General features: G+C 42.1%; 1 protein-coding gene across 4 annotated transcripts in view; it reads left to right on the forward strand.

Annotated features, from left to right (window-relative positions):
• The first annotated feature begins 7,142 nt into the window (after positions 1-7,142).
• The window catches only part of LOC139623227 (inositol polyphosphate-5-phosphatase A), a 140,860-nt gene continuing 122,329 nt past the window's right edge, over positions 7,143-25,673 (forward strand). For 2 of the 4 annotated variants that reach the window (XR_011691453.1, XM_071481279.1), the window contains exon 1: positions 7,147-7,688. Coding sequence is in view for 3 of the 4 variants with exons in the window: in XM_071481279.1 (XP_071337380.1) it covers positions 7,611-7,688 (78 nt within the window). In the remaining variant the exon portion in view is untranslated. Of the gene's footprint in view, positions 7,689-25,673 lie in introns of all 4 variants that reach the window. The other 2 variants (XM_071481277.1, XM_071481276.1) reach the window with 2 other exon arrangements.

The raw sequence follows: 25,673 nt of genomic DNA on the forward strand, positions 1-25,673 counted from the left end.
AAATTTTACTCAAGGTCCACTTACTAGCTTTTCTGGAGCTTTAAATCATGTCATGTGACTTAAGTGTCATACATAATGACTCCAACTGAGCAAATTCCACTTACTGGTGAGCAAATGTCAAAATGAATGCATTTTAGTGAGCTGAGTTAAGATTGTCTTGTCAACAAGCTGATACAGAATATATAATATATAATATTCAATATCCAGATACTTGTCTTGTGCTCAAAGTTACTCCCACACAAAACCTTATTTGACAAACATATCACCATCCATAACAATTCCATTACAGTACATGTCAAAGTGCTGAGGAAAGATCATACGTTCAACAAATCAAATACAAGCAGTTGTAGATAAAAGTGTTAACAATTGCACAAATCTTATATTGACAGTATTGCGGAATAAAATTATTAAAACGATATTAACCTTAAAGCTACTTTGGAGGAACGAAAGGGTTACACGGTGTGTTAAGAAAGATATAGCAGAAATAGCAGAAAATATAGCAGTGAAGCAATGTCGCAGTTAGTGTGCCACAAATTGTCTAGATCCCCTCTAGACATGTTTTAAGGCATATAGAAATACTGTGTTGTGTCTGATCTGGTTTTACTAGAGAAAAGTCTGATTACCTTCTTGGAAATCCATAAAATTACATCTACCCATACTCGGACTTCATTTAAAATCCTTTATCTTGACAGAATGGCTGCAAATGGTTTGGATTCTGTACATCCTCAGGAAATAGCTTTGGTTCAAGGAAACATTTATTTGTTCAAACAATCTAAAAGCATCGTAAGCAAACTTTTTATTGGCTCAGAGGTAGAATTTCATCCACACTCTATCTCTTCAGTACAAAAGTGCACACAGATCTCCCCTCCTCTAACGAAACAGTTTTTTCTGGTAATTCCCATGTTAACAAAGCTGGCTCTCTTGGGATACATACATTGGATTTACATGACTGATTCCTGAGTGCAGCTGGAGATAGAACTTCATGTCGGGCGAGTCTTAATACATCATTACATGGCTGAATCCCTGCTCCTTAAGAGACATGAGAAAGCCAGATTGTTTCCAGGTTTGCCTATTTTTAGATAAGCGAATTTAAGCAGTAGAGAGATCAGGGTCAAAGTGCACATACTTGCTTGCAGTCTGGAATTCCAACATAATTTTTTCCATTACCCAGAGTGCAGAAGGAGGAGCTTCTGGCCAGTGTGTAGAACTCCTTTATCAGCGGCAGACACACACACACACACACACACACAAATTTCATTACCCTCCTTATGTTCCCCCTGTGGGATATCCTGCCTAGTACTAACACTGTAGTATTTACTGACCCTCATGGAACACATTACCTGTGTTGTTATCTTGGTGCACACAGACCTCCACACATATTTGTCCTGTTATATTTAGGGCCATTTCCACTTGCCGTTCCTTCAAACTGTTTGATTAGCAGAAAGAAAAATGTTGGAGGCATGTTCAGTACGTCTTGGCAGAACACAAGATGATGGCTGGGATACAGTTGCACGGGTATTGATGGTTTATCTGAAATGTAATTTTGAAGGAATAGTACCTCATTTTGAGAAACATGTTCATGCACTCTCTCGCCCAGGGTTAGATGAAGAGATTAATACTAATACTCTGATGCAATGTCACTATGAAGCTAGAAGAGGAGATGTTAGCCTAGCATAAGCGTTAAGCCTGTGAGCATGTTGAAATAGCCGGTCTGACTGTCTATATGGAAAAAACACCTCTGAAACGTATTAATTAACACAATATAACTTGCCATCAAAGACTCATATAACGTTATGACCAATGAGTCATTTTAGCCTGTAGGCTTTTGTATGGATTAAGAAAACAAGATATAACATGACAGGTCTTAAACTTTACACGTACATATCGACAGATTTGTTACCTCTCAATTCCAAGCTAAGCTAGCTAGCTGCTTCCAGCTACATATTTACAGTATAGACATGAGAGTGGTGTCAGTATTCTCATCTAACTCCTGGCATGAGAGCAAATAATAATCAAAATGTTAAACTCTTCCTTCACCCTCCTTAAATTGCTCCACAAAAGAAGAATGGTTTGCAGACACCTCTAAGACAGGAGGTGATCGTACAAATTCAATTGGGAAGCTAATTAGCTCAGAGAGCTTTTCCCCTTGTTCAATAGAAATCTGTGCTGAATGAAATGATGTAGAAGTAATACAACAAAATCCCAAGGGGGCATTATTGTCATTGACTAGCATGAGCAGGTTAACTGCTGGTTAACTCGTCACCAGACAGAGCTCGTCCTGCAAGTAGTCACTACGTAAACAACCAAACATTTTGAGACACGCGGATGAATTTCAATGTGCCACTTTATTTTCCCAAAATGTCCCACTAATTCTCTAAAGAGAGGCTTCATTTGTTATTTCATGTGGGGCTTGCTGAGCTCCACTTGGAGCGAGGAGGCACCAACTTCATGTTCCTCCCCCTGCTCCCCTGTCTTCCTCATCCTCCGTCTCTCCTTTCCTTCCGTCTTCTGCCTATTAAGGACACCGCTAATGGTTTTTTTTTTAGCCTTGTCTTCTTTCGGCCTCCTCAGGAGCAAAACTATTAACTCTCAGTCATCCAAAGCAAGCATGACTTAAAATGTTAACTTTATGATAAACATTAGTCAGTCAGACTAAGAATGTCCCAGTACTCTCCATACAGTTTACATAATTTGAACGTATTTAGTTTACTGTGACAGTGGTGAGTATAACATTCTGCAAAAGAGAAGTTATCTAGTTTGGACTGTTTCCAATGGTGCTCTGATCCATTTTTAATTAAAGCTCTGTACATGTGCACCCAAAGAAAAAACACACACAATATATCTGGTAGTGATTTCTTCCCTTTGAATCTTATCATTATCCTCTTCATGTGTCTGAATGACTGATTATGGATATTCTGAGGCATATCATGTTCACACATACAGAACATGGCGAGACACCACATAAATAAACATACACTCATGCAAACACAATCATAACATGGGAGTCACAAAGATACACATTCTCTCTCCCACCACACACACACACACACACACACACACACACACACACACACACACACACACACACACTCCCATGCCAGGCACAGCTGTGAGCACTCTCGTTTTGGCGATAATCTCTCAGCTCTCTTCAAAGACACTCAGTGAGCCATGACCATGGCCCCCCTCCCTAAACAAAACCTCACACACGCACACACACACACTAACCTGAAGCTGTTAACATAATAGCTGCATGAGCCATCCTTTAGCCATTTGAGGCTTGCCACCATTCCCTCCTGTTATCGCTACACAGCTGGACACTGAGTGAATGCAGCAGAAGACAGTACAATGCACACAAAATACAATACAGCAACACTGACAATGGCTAAAGATTCATGTAACTTACTCAGTAAAGTTAGTTCTCACTCTGATTCCTTTACCTCATCTGTCCTTTTAGGAGCAGGAGCTCATTGCGCTGTTATCCAGCGTGTCATATGCCTGCCCTAAGCTGTTGACCTCAAACTACCTTTAACTGGTGGGCTATTTATGGTCCCCAGCTCCCTCAAAACCATGAGAGGAGATCGCATCATGCTGTGTGAAAAGCATGTCTGTAATTAATACATGATGATCTGTGAATGATGCAGAGGAGTCACGCTGTGTTTCTGCCAGATGTTAGGTTTCAGAAGCTAGAAGTTGACAGGAAACAACATCACAAATCATTTCCATTCAACAAAATCTGTATGAGAACCGCAATTGTCAGCCGACTGACAATCTGATCTCTGCCTGCTGTAATCAGGTGTACTCTTCAGCCTAAGATAGGACTCAACAGTCAATTTTCAGATGAGGTTACTTTTTTTTTTTTTTTTTTACTGGTTTTCCCAGTTCAGTCCTAAGCCTTGTGTCAGTAAACAGGTGAGATAATGCTGGATGAGTGATATGTTGTCAACAAACAGGTTTTGTAATTCCAGGAAAAGACCAATATAATCTACTCTCATTCACAATAATCCATTACACATGGGCTTGGCTGTCATGCACACTGATGAGCTTTCTAGTCTTTTAGAATGAAATTTTCCAAGATATTCCTGCCAAAACCTAAATAGGAAATCTTTACATCAAAGGATGTGTGTCCACCTTTGGGAAACGATCTCACACAAGCAATGGAAAGGGAAATTACAGCTTAAACTCTGTAGCACAACATGTTAGGGCATGTGTGTCAGGTCACAGCAATTTTAACTGTTTGCTAATGTCTGCTGATTGAGCGCAGTTACATAGATTAGTGAGATAGCTATCTGCTGTTAGGGATCCACTAGACTGCAGAGCTTTTTGTGAAGGCTACTCTGAGTATATGATGATGATGTAAATCCATGCTTAGAAAGATCAAACAGTTTATGCTTAAACCCTTATTTTGTAATTGTGAATGCAGTGGAGAAAACTACTTTTTTCATACTGTTGACACAACTGACTATTTTCACTGCAGACATTTGGAAAGATGTGTCATAGAATAACAACCACACATTATTACAACGGCTCCATTGTATTTAAGTATGCCTCTAAGCCATGATAGTGTGACTATGAGAAGCAATGCACAATGCAATTTAGCTGTGAATCATTTCTTTTATACCTATGCTTCACTAACATGTCAAATGTCTGCTGTGAAAAGAGCCTATGTCACTCTGTGTCATTATGGGCTTGTGGACAAGGTGCTTTAAACCAAGCCTTTTACTACGCATGTCCTTAGGTAGCTGTCCTTCTGGTAGCTCAAGGGTCTAACATACACATTAAATATACATTAAACATCACTTTTTAATATTAGCAATGAATCAAATTACACTAATTGATGCCTTAAATTACTTTGTAATTTGACAGAGTTTCTGAAATCTGCTGAACCCACAATAAATCCACTTTGCAGTTTTCAGCCCTTTTCACCTCAAAGTTTTGGTGTTGAGGTTCTACAAACAAAAACAATTCTGGTTTATTTAAGTATTATCTATTTGCTCAGAACCATAGACTGTATATAAAAATGGACGTCGAAGCCAGCTCCGGAAAATGAGGCCAATGCGGAAGAGCCTTAAACCTGCATTCTATCTACTGACCATCAGGGGGCGACTCCTCTGGTTGCAAAAAGAAGTCCGATTGTATAGAAGTCTATGAGAAAATGACCCTACTTCTCACTTGGTTTATGACCCCAGTAAACGTTTTCATAACGAGTTTATGGTCTCAATTGCTAGTTTCAAGTCTTCTTCAATACAACACGATGTTCATTTTTTAAATTATAGTCCCATTTAATTTAAAATAGACGATAAAGTAGGGTATGCATTGGGGCGTGGCTAACATATGATTGACACATTTTGGCTTGTCAATCAAGAGCAGTCCCTTTTAACTATTAACTATTAAAAGTACTTTAACACTTCGTAATAAAGCTTACCTCGACTTATGGAAAATGACTTCGGATTCAGCAGCGCTGCGTAGCCGAAAGATTGATGCCGTTGTCAGGTCGACAGTTTAGGTGGGCGGACATAGTGACCTCGGCTCTCAAGTCAGCCCCACCCCTCGCTCCTACTCAGCTCCACCCTCTTCTCCAAATATGGTTTCTTCTGGTTTCAAAAAATCAAGATGGCAGCGGCCAAATTGCAAACTTGAGGCTTCATAACGGCAGTTCGCAAACCAATGGGTGACGTCACAGTGGGTTGCCAGAACGCACAAGCTCTATTTTATACTTCCTGCTCAGTGTGAAGTGGCTTATAAAAATTATGGACCATATAACAAACTAAAAAGTAATTTTGACGTCGCTCACATGACCCCAAAGCGAGGTCCACATCGGTCCTTTATATTACACAAGAACATGGTGCAAATGCTGTTAGTTTTGTCTGTCTGCCACCTAGTGGTCAAAAATCAAACTTAAATGTAAAAACTTTTTGTACGCTGTCGAAATCAACACGGCACAACAGTTTAAATACATTAGAGATGAATTGATGAGTGATTGTATGAGGTTATTTGTTTATTTTGAGCTTATTTTTTGATACTGTGTTATCTGGTAAACAAATTGAAAAATTCAAAAACACTTGATTAGCATTGTTAACTGTCTCCAACAATGAGTGTGTCCATATTGTCTTATACTCCTGTCATATATGCATACACTGTTGATATATCAGCTAAAAAACATTACAGATACCAGCTTTTTCATCCAACACAGGACAGATCAGGACTATTCTCAATCTCTCTGCCACGTCTTTCATAATTCTCTACAGTGAATTGTACAATAAAGAAAAGCAAGATAGCAAAAAAATAAAAAATCCATAGGTCAGTGATTGAGAATGTGTTGTACCAAATGAAAGTGCTGTTTTGCACAAAGATGAAGTGCTGAAAATATTCTAAATGAAGCATACATCTCAACGGATATTGGATTGTTTCTTTGGGCATTTTTTAAAAGTGTATGAAACTAATTTTTTCAGCTGGCCCCGTGGGCAGCAGCACAGCGCTCTACTGTTGTCCTGTGTTCCTAGCTGGCAGCGCGCTGATCTGAATCAAACTATCACTTCAACAATAAACTGCATGTAAGCATAAGTGACTCTGCCACTAAACTTGTCTTACAACCTATTACAGCTGGTTCAGGCTTTGTGACTAGACTGACATGCCTAAACTCATTCAAGTACCTCAGTAGTACTGAGGGCAGCTCCATGTCTGCTCACTTTAAGGTGAGAAAAGGAATCTATCAGTGGTTAAACTGACATACTGTGTTCTTACAGACAATGGGCCTACAGTAGGCCTATACAATGACAAGGAAGTTGCATTGTTGTAGGTATGTCTTGAAGCTGTTCAGTGAAACCTTAACCACTTTTGCGTTGCGCTAATTTTCATGCAAAGCACTGCATCAGTTCATGCCAGAAACAAGTGAATTTAATTGTGATAAATGTAATATTGTCAATGACATGAAAAATGGAAGTAGCTTTTTGAAAAAACACGACGGTTGCTCGATTTTAAAAGAAATTCAAGATGCACTGACGATGGACAATAACGGTGGACAAGCCGAAAACATACCCTCACTCTGGGGTAGCCCAGTTGTGTCCGATAATGGACGCCGCGCCGTTGGAGGCAGCGCTGCCGTGTTTACGGCGCGCTGGCCCTTTAAGACAGCCCCGTGTTTCCATTGGCACTGTGACGTCAGAGCAGCGAAGGGCTCCAGCCTATCGTCTCTGAACAGTGAAGGCAATGGTCCTGGCAGCGAGTCCTGCTTCAGGAGGGAGACTTTTACACTGCTCAAAAGCCACACAGACACCCGCAGCTGACATGAACCAGAGCCCTCAGACACTCGCCGTGGATTAAAACGGAAACTTTTACGATGGCTCTGAAGGTGAGAAAGTAGCACGACAAGCAGCACGCTAACCGCCGCCGCCAACGGACCCGCTGCTGCAGAGCAACTCCTGGTAGATGCACGGCCACCGCTGAAAAAATATGCTCCAGCCGAGCCGCCTCAACCCCGGCTTCAGTCGCAGATTCCCAGCGTTTTAACCAGCTCCGTGAGACATTCGCCGGCTTGTGTTTGTTTTTTTGTTTCTGCCTCTTACCCACGAAGTCCTCCGTACAAGTCCCCGACCTACCTGCGAGAGAGAGTCATGGCAGGGAAGCTGACAGCGGCGCAGGGCACAGGGATACTGCTGGTGACAGCCAACGTCGGATCCCTGTTCGAGGATGTGAGTTTCTCCACTGATACACACTGTCTGTCAGCGCTTCGTGTTCACACACACATGGGTCACACACATACAGCCAACTTCAGCTTCACGTCCCGACTTTTGACGTCACAGCTGGTCACGACTCGTGTGTGTCAAGTCGCAGAACCATGAAGACGCATGGTCCCTGTGTGTGTTCATGGTTGTACATGTGTAGGGACCCACTTCTTCTTCCATGTCAGCTGCCTGCTGTGTTTGAATGACAGTGTATGGATGTGAGCGCCGATCGTGGTCTGTAGCCTGTCAGTGGTTGTTTTCTACAGTCCAGCATGTAACTTGATGTGATCAGAGATGTAGTTGCAGGTTTCACCTTTTGAAAATGCTTGTGTGCATCACACAAGTAAAACCTAACTCATGTAAGTCGTATGGATTTGTTATTCAGGAAGGGAAAAGCATATTAGAGTTGATTAATATTGGCGGTCACTTACCTTGTGGTGATTACCAAATGGAGTATTTTTGTGTAAGGCTGCAACACTAGTGGTGCTGCTTGCTTACAGCCTAATAAAGTTTTTTTTTTTTTTTTTTTTACAACATACAGTGTAGCGGATGTTTTACACCATTTAGTTATGTTTCTTCATTCACCTCAGGTTCTGCTCTGCAGTAGGCCTATCTCACTGAATGAGAGGTAGTAAGGTGTTTCCTAAAGTAGACAATTATATGGATAACACCAACGCCAGCTGAGATTGTAGACTCTCTAACATCCTATTTGCATCGTGATGAGAACAAACAGCATTCAAATACTGACTCTAGATAAAGCCACTTTCTAGCTCACCCAGAGAAAGCAAAACCATCATGCTCTGTGTAAAAATAGGTGTGCCAGTCCTCCTAAGGAGTGTCAGCGCAGGTTGTTGAATGATATCTACGGCTGTTATCATGCGTTTGGACTCTTACCTCTTCCTGTGTAAGGCTGCAGCTTGGTACCTAATGGCACTAAATTGTAGTGGAAAGTATAACTGTTCCAATTAAATGCTTCAAGCTCAAACACTTTGTGTCAGTTTCAGTGTTGTGTCAATAGAGAGTCCCCCTCTTCCTCCCTCCTCTCACCCGTGTGAAGTGCTGATCCAAAACATGAGGGAAGAGCCGTCTCCCTCGCTGGAGTAAGCCTATAAATAGCCCGTCTCTTACAAGCACCACACTTTGGGTGTTTTGTGGATTTTTTTTTCTCCACCAGACTTCTGACAGACTAAGCCAAAATGCACATAAGAGCATGTTTCCCTCTATGAGTGGGTGTGTTGGTCATATATGAGACTATTTATGGTCTTCAGTGTCTTGGCACCCTGTATGATGCATACATGAGTTGAATGAAGTCTTTGTGGGCTGCTTCCACTGTTAGGTCTGTTGTGCGTGAGAAGATTGTCTGTTATGGCGGCATAGCCCGACCCTGATCCTACAAGATACAATATGATATGTAGCAGGACTTTCTAAAGTTGGAGGTATATTCCCATATCATCTCATAAAGCTTAACTTCCAGATAGACTCTCTGAAACTTTCCTTTGCTCATTGCAACTCATATTACATGGCTGCAGGCTTCTGCGTTTACACTCATTACAAATGTGAACACTCAAGAAAGCAGAACTGGCACATTTATTAGTTGAATCTATGAGTAATAAAACACACCACTACACTCGGGGTGATCCAGCCTGGCTTTGTCTGGTATGGGCAGAAGCTCATAGTGTTAACTGAGAAGACATTTTAGATAAATACTGGTGTGTAACTGACGATACTGAGTTAGCTTTATCGACTTTAAGCTTTTACCATTATTGTAATTCCCAACTGTAGCAGTGCTGCCAGCTGTTGAGTGAAGTTACACACGCTCACTTTAAAGCTGTGTTCTCTGTGTGAACTTGAGATGTCTCCAGTATACAGGAACTGTAGAAATAAGATACAGGGAACATTATATTATACAATGTTATCAAGAACTGCTGCCTTACTCCTAGTACCCAGATAAGTCATTTTTATCTGCACAGTTTAAATTGAAACTTCGTAAATTACTGCAAAAAAATCCATACCCTTCATAAAAATAGTTGAGCTAAAGTGCAAATCTTGTCCCACTGATTTTTTAAAAATTTTTTTTTTTTACCATCCCTTAGTTTTAACAAATGACCCAAAGCGTTCAAAAGTGCACTGATGCGAAAAGTTGTAATTTCTTTGTGTAAAGTGATGAAGAAACACCAAATGGAATAACTTTCCATAGCCAAAGCTGCAATAGAGCAGTTTTAATCATCCTATTACAAACTATTATTATATAAACTATTAGGTCACACAGTGCTGTTGGTCCAAGATGCTGTCTTGCTGTTCACTGTCCATGTTAATATTTTTTTAACGTCTGTAACAATATTCATCTGGGTTTCTTCCCTCAGACTGTTACTTATTCCTATGTAAAATAATCTCTAATCAGTCAGTGTTTTTGAAATCCACTCACGCAGCCTGTGTAGGGTTAAACCCAATTCTTTTTGGCAAGTCTTGCCATACTTGGCAGACATCTTGGCAATGCCCTGGGAAGTTATTTTGGGTTAAAAAGACCAGGCCCCTATCTAAGGGAATGTATAGACAGCCACCTCTATGTATAGAATCACCAGTCAAATCTGACAAAAACAAAGTTTGGTGACTTTTCCCCAAAATAAGGTTTAAAAGGCCTCATTTCCCACGCACACGTAAGGTTTCATCACATCAACCAGCGTAAACCTCAAATGTGCGTCAGTGCAAAAACAGGATTGGCTTGATATCGATAAGCAGATGATTGGCTGTCTTTGGGGAGGGCTGGGACAGTTGTCAGAAAACTGCCGCCTTTGGCGTTATGGGCTTTATTTTCTATTCAGGATTCTTGAAGTGTTTTGTTTCCTCCATCATAACGTCTCTGTTAAAACCAAAGCCTTGCTGACCCTCTGAGCGTCTTCGTTGGATCTAATTATGACGGCAAACACCGGCTTCTCCTGTGTTTCAAACAGCCACCAAGAGTTAACCTTTATTTACTTTTTTGATGACTCTCACACACTCACTTTGTGTTTATATGACAGACCTTAAGCTGACAGCAGCTAGATTGTCTGTTTGCTCCTTTACCTTTGCAGTAAGTTAACCAGTCAGAACAAGTAAAGCACGGCTCATTTTTTAAGGCGAACCTCAATAAACAGAGCAGGACGCAGCCACGCAGATGCACCTGTAAGTCAACAAGGGAACAGTCTTGTACATGTGAATCACCATACACACTGGCTCTGACTTATTTCCGTTCATTTGCGACCTGAACCCATCATTTTTAGAACTATTTTCCATGTTCAGCTTTGCAGAGGTTTTGCTAGACAGAGGTTTTAGTTCACATATCCTGGCAACAAATTCCTTAATTTATCTGGAGCTAATTATGATACATGTTGACCTCGTGCATATTAAATTCATGTTTAGCCATAATACACATGTTACAATAGCTGCACTCTCCTCCCCAGGGTTGGTTTCATAATCTGTTCCCATCTTGAAGACACAGTAGGAAGACTCTGCATGACTCCCCTGGGTCTTACTGGATTCCTGATTCAAAGTCCCCCTGTGATACACAGTTCAGCATAGACAAAGCTAATTAATAATGATCCTCATTAACTGTAACACTGTTGTGTATATACATACACTAACGATTGCTACAGTGATGATAGGATAAAGAAGAATGACTAAATGAATGAATTATGGAATAAAGGCATCACAGAGTGTGTGTGTATTAGTCCGTTTCTTTTGGCTTCAGCAGACCTGTTGCCCCAACCTGAACAACAAACAGAGGTTGATGATGGAGTGGAGTCATTTCATTAAATATCAGTCACAGCCCAGTTGGAGCCATGTTGGAAAGTCATGCCAGTATGTGGGCATGTTCACATAAAGCATGTTATGATAGAGGAGTGTTTTCCTTTCAGTATTGGTTTGTTTAAACAGGTGGACAACGTGCTGGCTGGACTTGGGTGTCACTGGATAACCGCACCATGACGCCTGTGGTGCAGGTTTCGTGTTGCGATAGGATGGAAGTACAACTCTTAAAGTGTTAATGTTGCCCACTGTGCCAACAAACCAGTTACAGGAAACAAGTCCAAAATGGAAAAGTGTGGACACTGAAATTTGTGCTTGAAAAACCTAACAAAATGCTCAAGTGCTGAATGCCAGCTGCCGCCTATAATTCATGTCCATTACAGACAAACCTATGTGATTATGTCCATCATGTCATCAACTAAGTTGCAGGGACTGAAATCTAATTGATTTACCATCTCCCACCACCCAAACTTCACCCCACGCCTCCACCTCTTGTGTCAGTTATGTTTACAGGCCTTGGGTTTGAACCTAAATGAACCCACATGAAAGTAACAAAGTAAACTTTTCCACTGCGGTTCAGTCCAGAGAAAACAAACTATAGGTGTGATTCGCGTGTGCTTGTCCATTTGGTGGTGTCTGGTGGTAAGTGGATGTGGCTCGCTGACAGTAATCGAGCGAACGTATCGTGACTCCTGGAGACTTTCCAGTGGAAAGCTCGGTTGCATTTAGCCAAATGATTAAAATTGGACAAACAGATGCCAACTGCCCAGCTGGTTTTTTTTTTTTTTCATTGCTGAGGATATAAGTGTGTTGCTGTGCTTTTGAAGGTTTAGTGGGCAGACTCCTCTCTGTTCATATTACCCTAATGATGGCCCCTACATCGTCCTCAAGTGCTCTCGTTGCAGTAAACACTGGTCACTGGCTGTGGTTTTCATTTGATTACAACCACTCTGTTTTTGATTACATGCACCTCTTGTTTGCCAAGCCAAGATGACCACGTTGTGATGCAGTGGATTACTATGAATACCCCCTCTCGTGGGTTCGGTCTCCCAACTTATTTTTCACAACATCTCTCAGTTGCTCTGTGTCTCCCTCTCCAGTCCACTGACAGCTCATTAGCTCAGGCTGTCACAGCCCGGACCCCACTGAGCTGGCACATTTACTCCACTAAAGATAGAACAGAGCAGGAAAAAATACCTGAGTGCTTCCTCGAACTCTTCTGTTTGTATTTTGTTATCAGTGGCCATTATACAGCGTATGCTGGTGTGGTCGGGAAGTGCAGCGGGCTTATCCCTCTCCATCTCATTAGCAGTAAAACACTCTTTTCCTTGTAAGCCTGTGAAGATGTTACTGCAGGCAGCACCCTGGAAACTATTTTTAGCCTTTAGTCACATGGATGATGGTAGTGAATTCCCCAACTGAATAATGTAATTGAGCATTCAGGGTGTGTATTTATAGTGTTGGCAATAGTAGTGCAAATGTGTGATCCTACAAGTGATGCTGTGTTGATAAGGACGGAGGAAGCTAACAATGTGAGTATGGTTTCATTCTTAATGTCATGTCCTCACTCTGTGTCCATCTCCTCATGTTTTAGCTCAAGTTTTATGAGGAGAGGCTCAGCGGCAGAGACTGTGACTAAATACTTCATCTGACAGCTTGATTTTGTGTTTCTTCCTTTGCCAAAGTCTGTTCCAGTGTGTTGCTGCAGGAGTGGAAAAGTTTATGAAAGAAAGATCAGATGATGCTATTTTGGTGTTCTCCCTGCTCTGCCCTCCTCCATCCTGTCATAACACGGACTTCGGATTTCAAAAGGAAAAGATGTTGGAAAGAGCTGAAAGTTGCCACCAGCAGTCAGAGTGCAGCATATAGCATCCTACAGAGGCAATCATATACCTAATAACCATTTCTTGTCCATTGTAGTCAAATATGTATCATCACAAATTCTTTATTATTCCTTCAAAATATAATTTAAGAAGCACAGAAAAAACATTGTTATCATTGAAGATTGTGAGAAAACTGTAGCTGGTTGAAATTCAGTTGTACTGCAGAATTATTAACAGTGCACCTTGAATCACACTTAATGTATTAGATTTACAAGCTGAAGCGAGTGGTTTTTATTTTAAAACAACACCTCCATATGGAAAAAACAATAGCCCCTTTTACACAGTGATGCTGCTGAAGAACTGTTAAAGAAACAGCACTGGAAAAAGGCCGCCCCAGTGTGTGATTTTAGACAGCACGCTGGCGTTCAAGAATGAGAGGCGTGACATGTAACACAACAGTGTCGGCATCTGTCCCTTTTTACACAGATGTTGATCCAGCTCTGTGACTACCTCCACTGTCGGCTTAAATGCCCCCTCCCCAAATCCATGTTTTTACCTTTTGTACAGAACACTGAGACAGAATAAAGGCTAATATAAGAACTGTGTATTGTATATTTAGCATGTTATGGCATGTGTAATAATATGCATTAACCAGATTACCAGATTTTGGAAGTGGAGAGATGTTGCTGTATGATGTCGTATGATGGAGTTGAGGTCTTTAAGGAAAGCCCTGCAGCTGTAGGCTGCTCTGCAGAGTCGAGCCTCCCACATCCACTCCAGCCTGTCACTATGGGTGAAAGTTGAGGGCACTCAGCGTTGAGAGGTAAACCCAGTCATCTGCATCAGTCAGTGTTTTCATCACACAGCCAGTGGCTGCCATGGTGGAATGTTTGCCAGACTAACGGACGTGTTACAGCCTGTGACAGCTGACGTCAGCCAACAAGGTGTCTTCCACAAATACATCACAAAATAATTAGTCAGCTGAAGGAGTGATAGTTTGATGTCATTTGAAGTCACCACTTCTTGTTGGGGAAGGTTCAAGATTCAAATCAAACCGGTCTGTTGAGAGGTGGTTATGGCAAGTCTGGACTGCAATTTTAGTGTATTTTCTTCTTGGGGTGGAAACTTTTCATCTTGAGTTCAACTTTGGATAACTTTGAGACGCCATTGCCAAATAGCAAGCCACTGTGATGCTGCTGACCTTTGAGGGGAAAAGAGAGTCCTAAATGAGGGAAGCTATTGTAGCTTGTTAGCTGATGTGCGTCCTCCAGTTTTATTTAGCATTCTTCTGTCAGAGTATAAACTGCTTCACAAGAGGTGAAGACACACAAAGACACTGAGCTGCCGGTCATTAAATACACTTAGCTAAAACTGATTCAGTCTAATACAACAGCTCTGCAGTGAACTACCTTCATGGAGGTTCTGATATTTTTTTGTTTCAACTGTTTTAGAGAGGTGTCGATTCAAGTGTTTCAACTTCGTTCTGGAGGCTGCAGTTTGCGGGTCTGTTGAATTGTGTTGCATTATACTGAGAGGTGCCTCTGTTATTTTGTCCACACTATTTGTGTAAATGAGGGTACAAACGGCAACCCCAAAAACTAACAAACAAAAGACAAAGTTTAAACATTATAACCTGCATGAAGGTGACATTCTGTCTTACACTGCATTAGTTTTAGCTCAGTGTACTAATCAAACTGGCAACTGATTCTTTTGAATAAACTTTTCCGCTCTTCAGTAACTCCTTATTGAATGAAGTGAGGTGCGGAACAAAATGCCAGATCCAAGCACCGAGAAAACAGAAGTTGAGCAACATGTTGTGACTGACTAGTGCTAACATGTTCCCAGCTGGCAACCACGTTAGCGGTCAGCTCTCCAGCTACAGTAGCTCACCGCCGAGCCACTAGAAGCACATATGTTATGTAGACGTGGATGAATTTTACTGTGGTGCGACGGAGCTTAATATATTTGAATAGGTCTGAGTTTATAGTGAAGTTTTAATATGTGATGCTTCAAAAACAAACCATAGTACTGAGGTTGCTGTTTGCGATCTGTGATTCTCGTGGATGTCTGAGGCTGCAGCACATCAGACCAACCTGACGCCGGACATGCTGCGGTTTTCGAGCTGTCCATCTGAACAGAACTGTGGTGATATTGGAGAAGCTCCATGTCATTCATCCCTAACCCTAATCCAAATCATAATGTTAGAGTGCCCGCAGTGAGACCGTCCTCATGTCATGTGTTAAAATTAGATCAGATATTCACACTCAGTCTGTCTCCTAAAGCTGGCATCTGGCACAAGGCAATGAGCTGTTGAAGGTAGAACGTCACTGTAACCTTGTACCTCCTGTTTGTGTGTATCATCTCAGTAAACAGAGCTTATCAGGCTGTATTTTCTCAGCTGTATCTCCCAGGTGCTGAGTCAGGTCACCATGCCCCAGAACAGAGGAGTCCGTTCAGATCTGAGCAGCAGAGGTGTGGAGATAATCATGCCGCCACGGCTGGTCTGAGCTGTTGATCTTAGCAGGCAAAATAAGCAGTCACTCGCTGAACCAGACAGGAGAGTTTATAGCGGGGGTCTCTCAGGGGAAATGGCCCATTCACAGACATGCATGTGAATTCACAGACAAACAAACACACAGACACACAGTGATATATAACAAGAGACGGGGATTTAACATTGGGTCAACTTTTTCAAGAGTTCATTGACCCCGCTCAGGAGGATTTGATAATGTGTGTGTGAGCAGAGCCGGACAATGAACAGCCTGGCCCCATTGGACCCAGATAAGGAACTGGGATAAGGGTGGGAGTGCCGACGCGGACCGAGGGAAGCTTGGGTTCACTCCAAGAACCATAATTATCTGGGATGGGAAAGCCAGAGAGGGACACCCCCACCCATCCCGCTGATTAGACCCAGGACTCATTCATAAGATTCCCTGAAGAGACAGCAGTGGAGGCTCAGTCCCTGTAAAACCAAACACACAGAAGTACAATAGAACGGATGCAGTGGAAGCTTAATTTGAGTTGATTTCCTGCTTGTGTTCGGTCATGTTCTGCATGTTGCACTGGTCCTGTCAGCTGCACAGGCTGATTTCACCTTGGATCTTTCCTTTTAGCACAAGAGGTAATAGTCACCTCTAGCAACTGTTGCACTGTAGCCATAGTAATTAACAAGGCTCATTAAATTATCACGCAAAAGACAGGGGATGTTTAACGCCTTTAAACTAATCATTAAGGGCGTTATTTGATTCACACTGCTCGCTGCCACTTTTTGTCGACATCAAAATGCTGTGTGGTGTGAGTCTGATTTTAACACACACTGACAACCACAGAGAAGGTCAAATGTTTCCGTGCCAACAGTAACGCATTAAATATAGGAGTAAATTAGCTTTAACTGGGTTATTCTAACCCATTTATGACATTTACAGTGCTTGCAGTAACACACAACCAGGTTACTCGAGTAACCTGGTTAAGAACGCAATGTTCGTAAACATCTAGGGCTGAAAGGGTGGTAACATGTCAGACCCCCAGCACACTAATGTCTCCCATCTCCACATGCTGGCCTGCTTTATTCTTTTTTTTTTTTTTTGCCAAAAGTATCTGGAGATTGATCAATACTGAAAATAATTGTTAGTTGCAGCCCTAGTTGATGTGCACAGAGGAGTTACCTGAGGAGGTCTCCATGTCTCTGCTGTCGGCCAGAATACACACTGAGGATTTCCCAAGCTACACCTCCATGTCCAGACATGCCTGGCAGTTAAGTCATTCATGCTTTGTGTTTGAGGATGTGAGGTGTGTACGCAGTGAATGTTTTCACAGTGTTTTCAGGTCATATTTTCTGGCCTCTTGTGCCATACTTAACTAAATGGGTAAAATGAGAAGCTGGTTATATTAAAGTCTATATACAGTAATATTAATATGCTGCTGAGTTATGATGTTTTTCTAACTGTTGATGTAGCATAGTTTCTGATTTTGGCATAGAAGTTAGGACTGTTATTCTGCAGCATCACATCACACTATGCAGCACATTCAGTATTAACCTGAAGGGTTCAGCTCACCCAAATCACAAAGAAAGTGTTTTTATCTGCTGAGGTTTAGAGATAGCTGCCTCAGAGATTTCTGCTGCTACAACGCAGATGCAGTAAATTTCATTTGTGCAGGTTGAAGCTGAATATTGTTTCAAGAAATCCATAAATATTGAATAAAGATGTATGGTATTAGTCTCGTCTCTAAGGCTTTTGGCAGAGATTGTGTAATATGAGTTGTTCATTTCATTTTCACTGAAAAAAATATAAAAATGATGATGTAATTTTTGTTGGGGCTTGTATCAAACAAGCTTGTTCCTTCATGTATGGAGGACATGATCTGGAGACCGGAGCATCTCTGTAGCAACACAATGCTTCACTCATGGCATGTTGTGACATGCTTTACACACATTTGTACCAAAACTGCAGTTTGGATATTGCACTTGTCCATATTGTGATTTTGTTAATATTTTGTTTAATTGTTAAGTCCTAGAATCATCTGGAATTTGTAGTGAAAACAAAACTATTGGCAGCAGCACACTGAGATTTGAGTGGAACTCTTTTTGAAATCCTCTCTGTAAGTCACTGTTTATAGGCACTGCAATCATGACGCTTTTTCTCTATTCACATATTGATGTGGTCAGAAAGTTTACAGCTTCTTGCATAGTTCTCACTTTTATTTTTGATCAAACCCTCTGGTTGAGGCCGACCATGCGGCTTTTGTTGTAAACTTAAGGACAAAACCTTTCTCTAGAAAACTTTTGTAGTCAGGCGCTGGATAAAGTTCTGGAGGGCGAGACTGCTGTATAGTTTACAGACTGAGGTTTCTGTTTTCTCTTTTTAATTGCATGTCATCAAACTGTTGGTATTTGTACCTGGAGGCCGTCGTGTGCAGTATCGAAGCCCGTGTCAGTGCTGTTTATCAGAGGAATTTGGCTCACTTTCATCCTGTAAACCCAAAGTGTGTGTTTTAAAGGGCGCGCTTAGCAACAGCAGGCCGTCTGTCCACTTATGTTTTCATCTGTAATCCACATTCCTTGCACCTACGTGCGATCTGTTGTGATGATGTCATTTTCAAACCTCTTACTGTGTTTGTTATAGTCACACGCTCGCATGAACACATGGACATGGGTTTTCTCTGTCGCGCTGCAATTTCATCTGAGCAGCCGGGGAGAGACACGCATTGAATGATTGCAGAAGTGCTCGCACCTCCTTTATCTCCACAGAAGCCAAACTTCTTCAATATGAAAGAGCCGTGACTCGCAGTGGCAGCCTGTCCGTGCTGTCACAGAAGAAGATAGTCCACCCTCCCTGACCTGCTCAACATGACACCGAGACAGTTCATATCACATGCAGCTGCAGGGTTTTATTTAAAAAAGTAAAAAGCGATGCATAAAATTGTGAGTTGGTCACAGAGATCACATTATTTCACAAACTGGATAAATGGAAGGGATAGTGTTGCAGTGGATTTCTCTCATGAAATCATGACAAGCTCAGTAGTAGCCTACATCACTTTTAATTCAGTAATTCCAGAAATGATGTTATAATGTGTTGTGTGAGGAATATGTTCATCAAACTTTAATAGTGTTGTGTTGAAAGCAAACTGACCATGGCTGATTTGATTAAGGCCAGGTCTTAATGATTTTTAGGTGTCATCTTTTCCGTGGCAGTAACGTTTGTGTGTGTGTTGGTTGTTTATCAGCTACTGCAATATAAACTAACTGACTGCAATAAAATCAAATCAGAGTCTAGCAGCGAATGATTGGCTGCCTGTTGTGCTATCACCAGTGATAAGTAAACTGTTAGGTTGTGCTAATGAGAGTTGGACTGAGAGGAGAGGCCGTTGTTTTCTGATGGGTCATAGAAAAAGGTTAAAACATGCACACTCTGAACTGAATCTGTAATGATGTATAAAGCAGAAATAATGGTATGGATTTATAAGAGTGGAGGATATGTGCTTTCTGATTGTAGTTCGACACTTTGGGAAATAAGCTCACTCTCTTTCTTGCCAAGAGTTAGATGAGAAAATCGATACCACTCTATACCTGTTTGTTGTAAAATGTGAAGCTACAGCCAGAAGATTAGTTGAGTTTAGCGTAACTAGAATAAAATGGTAACTTTCCTGAGTTGTCCTGCCCATCTGCCGGGGTACCCAACAACCTTAAAAAAAAAAAAAAAATGATGTTTGTCATTGTGGTTTTTATAGCTGCTGGTTGTAGCTTTATATTTAGTGCACAGGTATGAGAGTGATATCAATCATCTAACTTTCTGCACAAAGCCTAGTGAGATTACTTTGCACCTGACTGTCCTGGTTCTTCACACATCAGAGGTGGTGGCCCTAGCTGTGACCGGTGACGAGCTGATCAGTCTCATGTGTATCTGATTCTGCAACCGTTCACATTTACACTCATGCTCTGCTCGATGGGTCATGTTGCACACACACACACACACACACACACACACACACACAGTGTCGTTACCATGGAAGTTCTTCACCCTAAGTGACGAGGACAAAAAGCTGTCAATGTGCGACACCTGTAAGACCAGAGGAAGTTGCGAAGGAACAACTACGAAAATATTTGGACAAGCAAACTTAATCAAATGCTTAACCCATCATCAGCCTGCTGAACATGCCCAGTTTCAAGAAGCTAACTAAGCAGCTAAAACCTGTGCCTCATCTGTGCGTGATGGCTAGCTTGCTGAACTGCTGCTGCGGTTTGCACTGGTGTGTGTGAGTGTGTGTGCGTGTGTGCGTGTGTGTCTGCACCGCCAGCGTTGCTGCTGTGCCTTGGATGCTGGCCATCAACGATCATCATCAGCAGTCTGAAAAGTGAAGAGTTTTACTCTTCACTGTGGTTTTTGTTTACAAAGAGCAGAGAGAGTGGGGAAAGAGATTGAGCCCCTCACCAAGTTATTTAGTTAAGTTAGTGTTAATATTATGAACATACAATTGAATTTTCCATTAAAGAAAAGCTGTAGTTCTTAGAAAGAAAATCAGAATTAAACATAATCAGTATCAGCAGATTAGACTGAAAAAAAATCAAATCAGAATCAGCCAAGAAAATTACACACAATGTTGCACTCTCTAGTTTGTCATTTCTCTTTGTAGTGAGACATTTATTGTGAAGAAGCTACAGACAGACCACATACAGTCCAGCAGCTTAGCTTTAGATTAGCCAGATGTGAAATTGCTGGTATCCTCAGAGTCCTGCCCTCTAGCTGCTGGTGGTAATTGAATTATTTGTCTCTCCTTGCATAGACACATGTGTGTTCACATATCTGAAGGCCGCGTGATGAGTGTCACATTTCGTGTCGATCTACAGGACAAGAGGAAAGACAAAATCTTACATTTGCTGTTTATCAGCAAACTTTTGCCTGTCAGCGTTCACAAAACGTCTAGATTCTTTGCATCTACTGTGTTTCTCCCCTGGTCTATGAATCCTGGGAGAAAAGGCTCTCCAGCTGGGTTCCACTCCTCCACTCTTCTCACTCCCTTTATCCCCTGCAGAGACCTCTACACTCACCAGTTCCCTTTAACTTTTTCTCCATACACACTCAGCCTCACAGCTCCAGCAGGACGAGTGTTTATTTAACCCTAAGCCTTTGATGGAGGGTGCTTATTGTCTCTGATCCACATACAGTCGGCGGGTGAATATTTCCCAGTTAAGGCCATTGTTTTTTTTCCACCATAGTCCCAGCCTGAGAAAGTCTGGTCCGGCCAAGTCATGAAAGAGGGTCTGGTACTGGCTGTTTTTCCTCTACCCTCTTTCCTGTTGGAGTCATACTGTTGGTCGGAGCACCTGGATGGTATTACTGTATGTTGTGCTTCTATAAATACCTGCTGTAATTTAGTCACGAACATTGCTGGTGAGTGAAAAAGTCTATTCATGAGTCAACCAGCATCAAAAGTAAAACTTCCATCACTCAGAACTACGTCTGGTTTCTCTCAACAACTTGCCATAATGGAAAACTCCCTCCCAATGAACATTTGACTGTTTGACTGTTGTACCCCCCTGGTTCCTATTTAAGGCAAACCAAGGTGTGCACTGACAGAGCAATACATAATACACACACACACACACACACACACTCTACTGGCACTGCATCACTAGTGAAATTGCCTGATAGCTCCTGTTATTTGTCACTCCAAAGACTTTCATGCTGGAGAACAGCTCACTGTGGGATCCTGACTGTAGACGTGTATTTACACCACATGGAAATATTTGTATTGTGGCTGTTGTGTTGGTCAGTTGTTATGCTGCATCCAGAATGCACATGTTGTTGTTTTTTCCCTAGGATGCAAATAGAGGGCCAGCTGCAGAGTGGAGAGGAGGGGGGGGGGGGGCTTTGAGTGTTACTCCTCAGCAGGCTGCTGCGGTGTTGGAGCTTGGTGCCTGCTTTAATTACTGCATCATTAGTCCTCCCACTCTCAGCCTCACTTCTGGAGAAAATGAAGGAACAGTTGCCAACCTTGAATGTATTATTCTTTCAAAATACTGACCATCAAATGATCAGATACTGAACACCTCCTATGAAGCAGTGTAAACAAAGAATAAAGGGCTGTACTTTATAACACACTGTAATGTAGTTATCAGTGCTGCTAAAGAAAAGTGTGAGAGCAGAGATCAAATTGGGATTTCCTCTTTTCATTTAGATGTCTATTCTTGTCGTGAACGTTTGCATTGTGACACAAATTTTTGAATGTGTGTGGTGAGAAAGCCCTTCACAGTGAGTCTTGCTGTGTGCATTGCTCACTCTGTTGAGGTGTGTTATTGCAGTCACTCAAAGGTGCACATAGGTACCAAATCAAGTTCAATCAACTGTGAGGCCTTTCACTTTTCACTTTTGATGGTTGATACTATTAAATCTTATTTGTAAACTGAGTTGTTAAAAGCTGCAGACGTTATGACAGATGAATATGTAAGATGCTCTTTTTCACAGCAGATGTTTTGACTTGAACACAGGTGTTAATAATAACATTAATAAAGACTCAACAGTATTCACAGTGTGTCTTTGTGTGTGTGTGTGTGTGTGTGTGTGTGTGTGTGTGTGTGTGTGTGTGTGTGTGTGTCATCATGGCAAAATGTGGTCCTGGATACAGCTACTGCTGTGGGAACTACCACAGAGGTGTCTGGAGTCCTTTGCCAGATGTTTGTATGTCTGGTGTCAATGTGATATATTGTCTCAACCTGCAAGATACAGTCACAAAACTTTATGGGTGTGTAGCTGAGATCAATATGATCAAAATGGGTGTGGTCCAACCCATGAATACTGAGCACCCATGTAACCAACTTAGAGACCATCCTGCGATGGGATCACACCAGCTGCAACACCCATCAACATGTTGACATTACGACCCATGAGAACTCAGTAGTCATTTCTACATTATTACATGACTCTGCAATACTCATGGGTTGGACCACACCCAGCTTTGAACTCAGTCTTCATTTTAATCTCATCTTCACACCTGTAAAGTTTTGTGACTGTATCTTGCAGGTTGTGATGCTATCGCACTGACAAAATATAGTAGGTGTCTCTAGGACCACATTTTGATGACACAACCCACTGTGATGTCACCCATTGGTTCGGGACAGCTGTTTTGAAGCCTCCAGTTTGTAATATGGCTGTTGACATCCTGGACAGTGTGTCAATCACATGGTAGCCCCGCCCTCATGCATACGCTGCTTTATGGTCTGTTTTTCTCTAAATGGCACCATCATTTAAAAAATGAACATTTTGTTGTGAAGAAGACTTGAAACTAGTGATTGAGACCATAAACTCTTTAGGAAAATATTTACTGAGGTAATAAATCAAGTGAGAAGTAGAGCCATTTTCCCATAGACTTCAATACAATCTGATTGTCTTATTACAACCAGTGGAGTCGCCCCCTGATGGTCATTAGATAGAATGCAGGTTTAAGGCTCTTCAACATTGGCTTAAACCTGTGGAATGGAGTCTACATGCACTTCTACAGTCTATTTGACACACACACATATCAACATGTGGACGGGCGTCACCTCTGTGTGTGTGATCCCATTGAAAGTTGGTCTCCAGTTGACTGTGTTGATGTTGCTGAGCTGGGAGCAGCTGGGAGGGGGTTTCGACCACTCCCCACAGATTTCCTTTGTTTCTGAAATTGTCACTGGGGCTCTGCCAGTTTTCCAGGACATATGTGCATGTGTGTCGTGTGTGTGGTCCCTGTCACTGCCTTATCATCCCTGACCTGTACAGAGGGTTATCACTGGGTCTTCCACTGCCGACACTGAAGTTTCCACTGTGGACAGCTCCAACAATGCAGACCCTCCCTTGTTTCTCCTCCACCTCTGCCTCCCTTCTGGCAGCTATTTATAGACCTCAACCACAAGTATATCTTTGTCTTAGACATCCTATTATTTCGTTATTGTGCTGCTGGGAAAAGGCCTCATGGTTCAGGGCCTGAGAAACTATGTTATAGTTGAGTATTGAGCCTCACCCAAATTTCCTCTTGCATTCAGACAATAAATCAAGTGGCAATCGAGATATTTTGAGAGTTAAGTTGTGATTTGACTTGTCTAAATAATGTTTTCCTGGTGCTTTTTTAGTTCCCTCAGGGACATACTCCAAATTGCACTGTGTTTTTGTGGTGATTTCTTTCATACCAACACTTGTACTGCCTACACCTGTGCTGCACCAGAGCTAAAGATCCCACACTGAATTCGTCATGTGGATTTGGACAGAAAAGTGGACGGTCAAACAGCGAGTTAAGTGGTCATTGGATTGTTGTTCTGTAGATAAAAGGAAGGAGACTTCACACACACACGTGTCTAAAGGGCAGCTCTGGCCCTTTGCCTGCAGCCTGTCTTCACTCAGTCAGACAGGTGTCCGTTCGTCTCTCAGGCTCTGCGGGACAGGCTCGTCCCGAGATGCCAGTTCACATACCAGCTGAGCAGATGGTACCGACTCTACCTTTCCTGCTTTACAGGTTTTTATTACCTCAGACGTGGCCAGTGACAGGTTACTTAGAAAGGGATGGCAGTTGTCTGCTGAGGAAAAAAGAGCACATTTATCCTACTGCTAATGAACATAATTTAGCTTTTATTGGTATTTGCTTTGTCTGTATGACAGATGGAAACCTCGTTAAACTGTGTGAGTGAAATTTTTAATGTATGCTCTTGCCCATGCCCTGCTTTGCTTAGTGTGCCAGAGACAGTCCAGCTACACTGTACCACCGAGAAAAATCATGTACTTAGTTCCATTTAAAGCCTATAAGTGAATGGACATAAAAGTATCACACAAAACAGTACATGGGTTTACAGGGTTTGGCATCTGGTTTGTGCTCGTCTTGTAAAATGAGTTAAAACCTGTTGCCTGGCTGTTGCTTCATGTACCACATCTTTATTGTCTTTATATGCAGAGATATGGATTCCAGGAACATGCATTTATTCAACAGTCAGCGTGTCACTGAGCCTTACACCGCTGGCCTAATGATGTCTTCTCCTGTTGCACGACTGCCTGGAGCAATCACCTGACTGTAGTTATAGTATTTCATATCACTTCTCTCACAGTCTTAAAAGCATGGGTGAGTTTTGTCCCTGCACTGCATCTGTCTGTATATTGTAGCTCAAGGATACATGGCAACAAAAACACAGCGTGGAGGCTGGGGCTCGGTGCTCGCACTGAAATGAGCAGAGATGTTAGTAGAGGGATTTCAAGCCCCTCTGCCTCATGAATAGCAGCATCTCCAGGTCCAGCAGCAGACCTTTGTTTGTTCACTGCTCCCTGCTCTGCTTTTATTACCTGAAAATAAGCAAGGGGCTGCAGCCGTCACTCCACAGACCCTGTCGGTCTGTTTGCACTGACGTGTGTTAGTTCAGTTGTTTTACTTTCTCACATGAACGCTCCTCCAGTGGAAGCTTTCAGTGGTGGGAAGCAGAAGACTGCAGTCGAGGTTAGAGGTTGCAGTGTGTGTTTACTGTTTGAATATGCTTAAAAGTGTGTGCTTAGTTGTATTTCTTTTGAAAAAAGAAGTGGAGTTAAGTGGTGTGAAAGCTACTGGATGTTTGCATTGTCAGAAGTCCACCACATTGGGTGTTGATCTTGACTCACTCACTTTTTTTATCTTTTGTGCTCACACATACATGTTTGCACACACGGGTCTAAACACAGTGACAGTGAGACACGAGAGGCTGAGTGAGTGTCTTATCTGATTGGCTGCTGGCAGAGGTAAAGTGGTGTGTGAAGGGACACTAATGGAGATAGGTGGCCGGGGATGCTGGTCTGGGTCTTGCCTTTCCTGTCATTTTCCTACTTCCCTCTTCTCAGCTAGAAAAACGAGTACAGTACAT

The sequence above is a fragment of the Trachinotus anak genome, unplaced genomic scaffold (genome assembly GCF_046630095.1).
Source record: "Trachinotus anak isolate AG129_WGS33_773 ecotype Australia unplaced genomic scaffold, CSIRO_AGI_Tana_v1 ptg000007l, whole genome shotgun sequence".
NCBI lineage: Eukaryota > Metazoa > Chordata > Actinopteri > Carangiformes > Carangidae > Trachinotus > Trachinotus anak.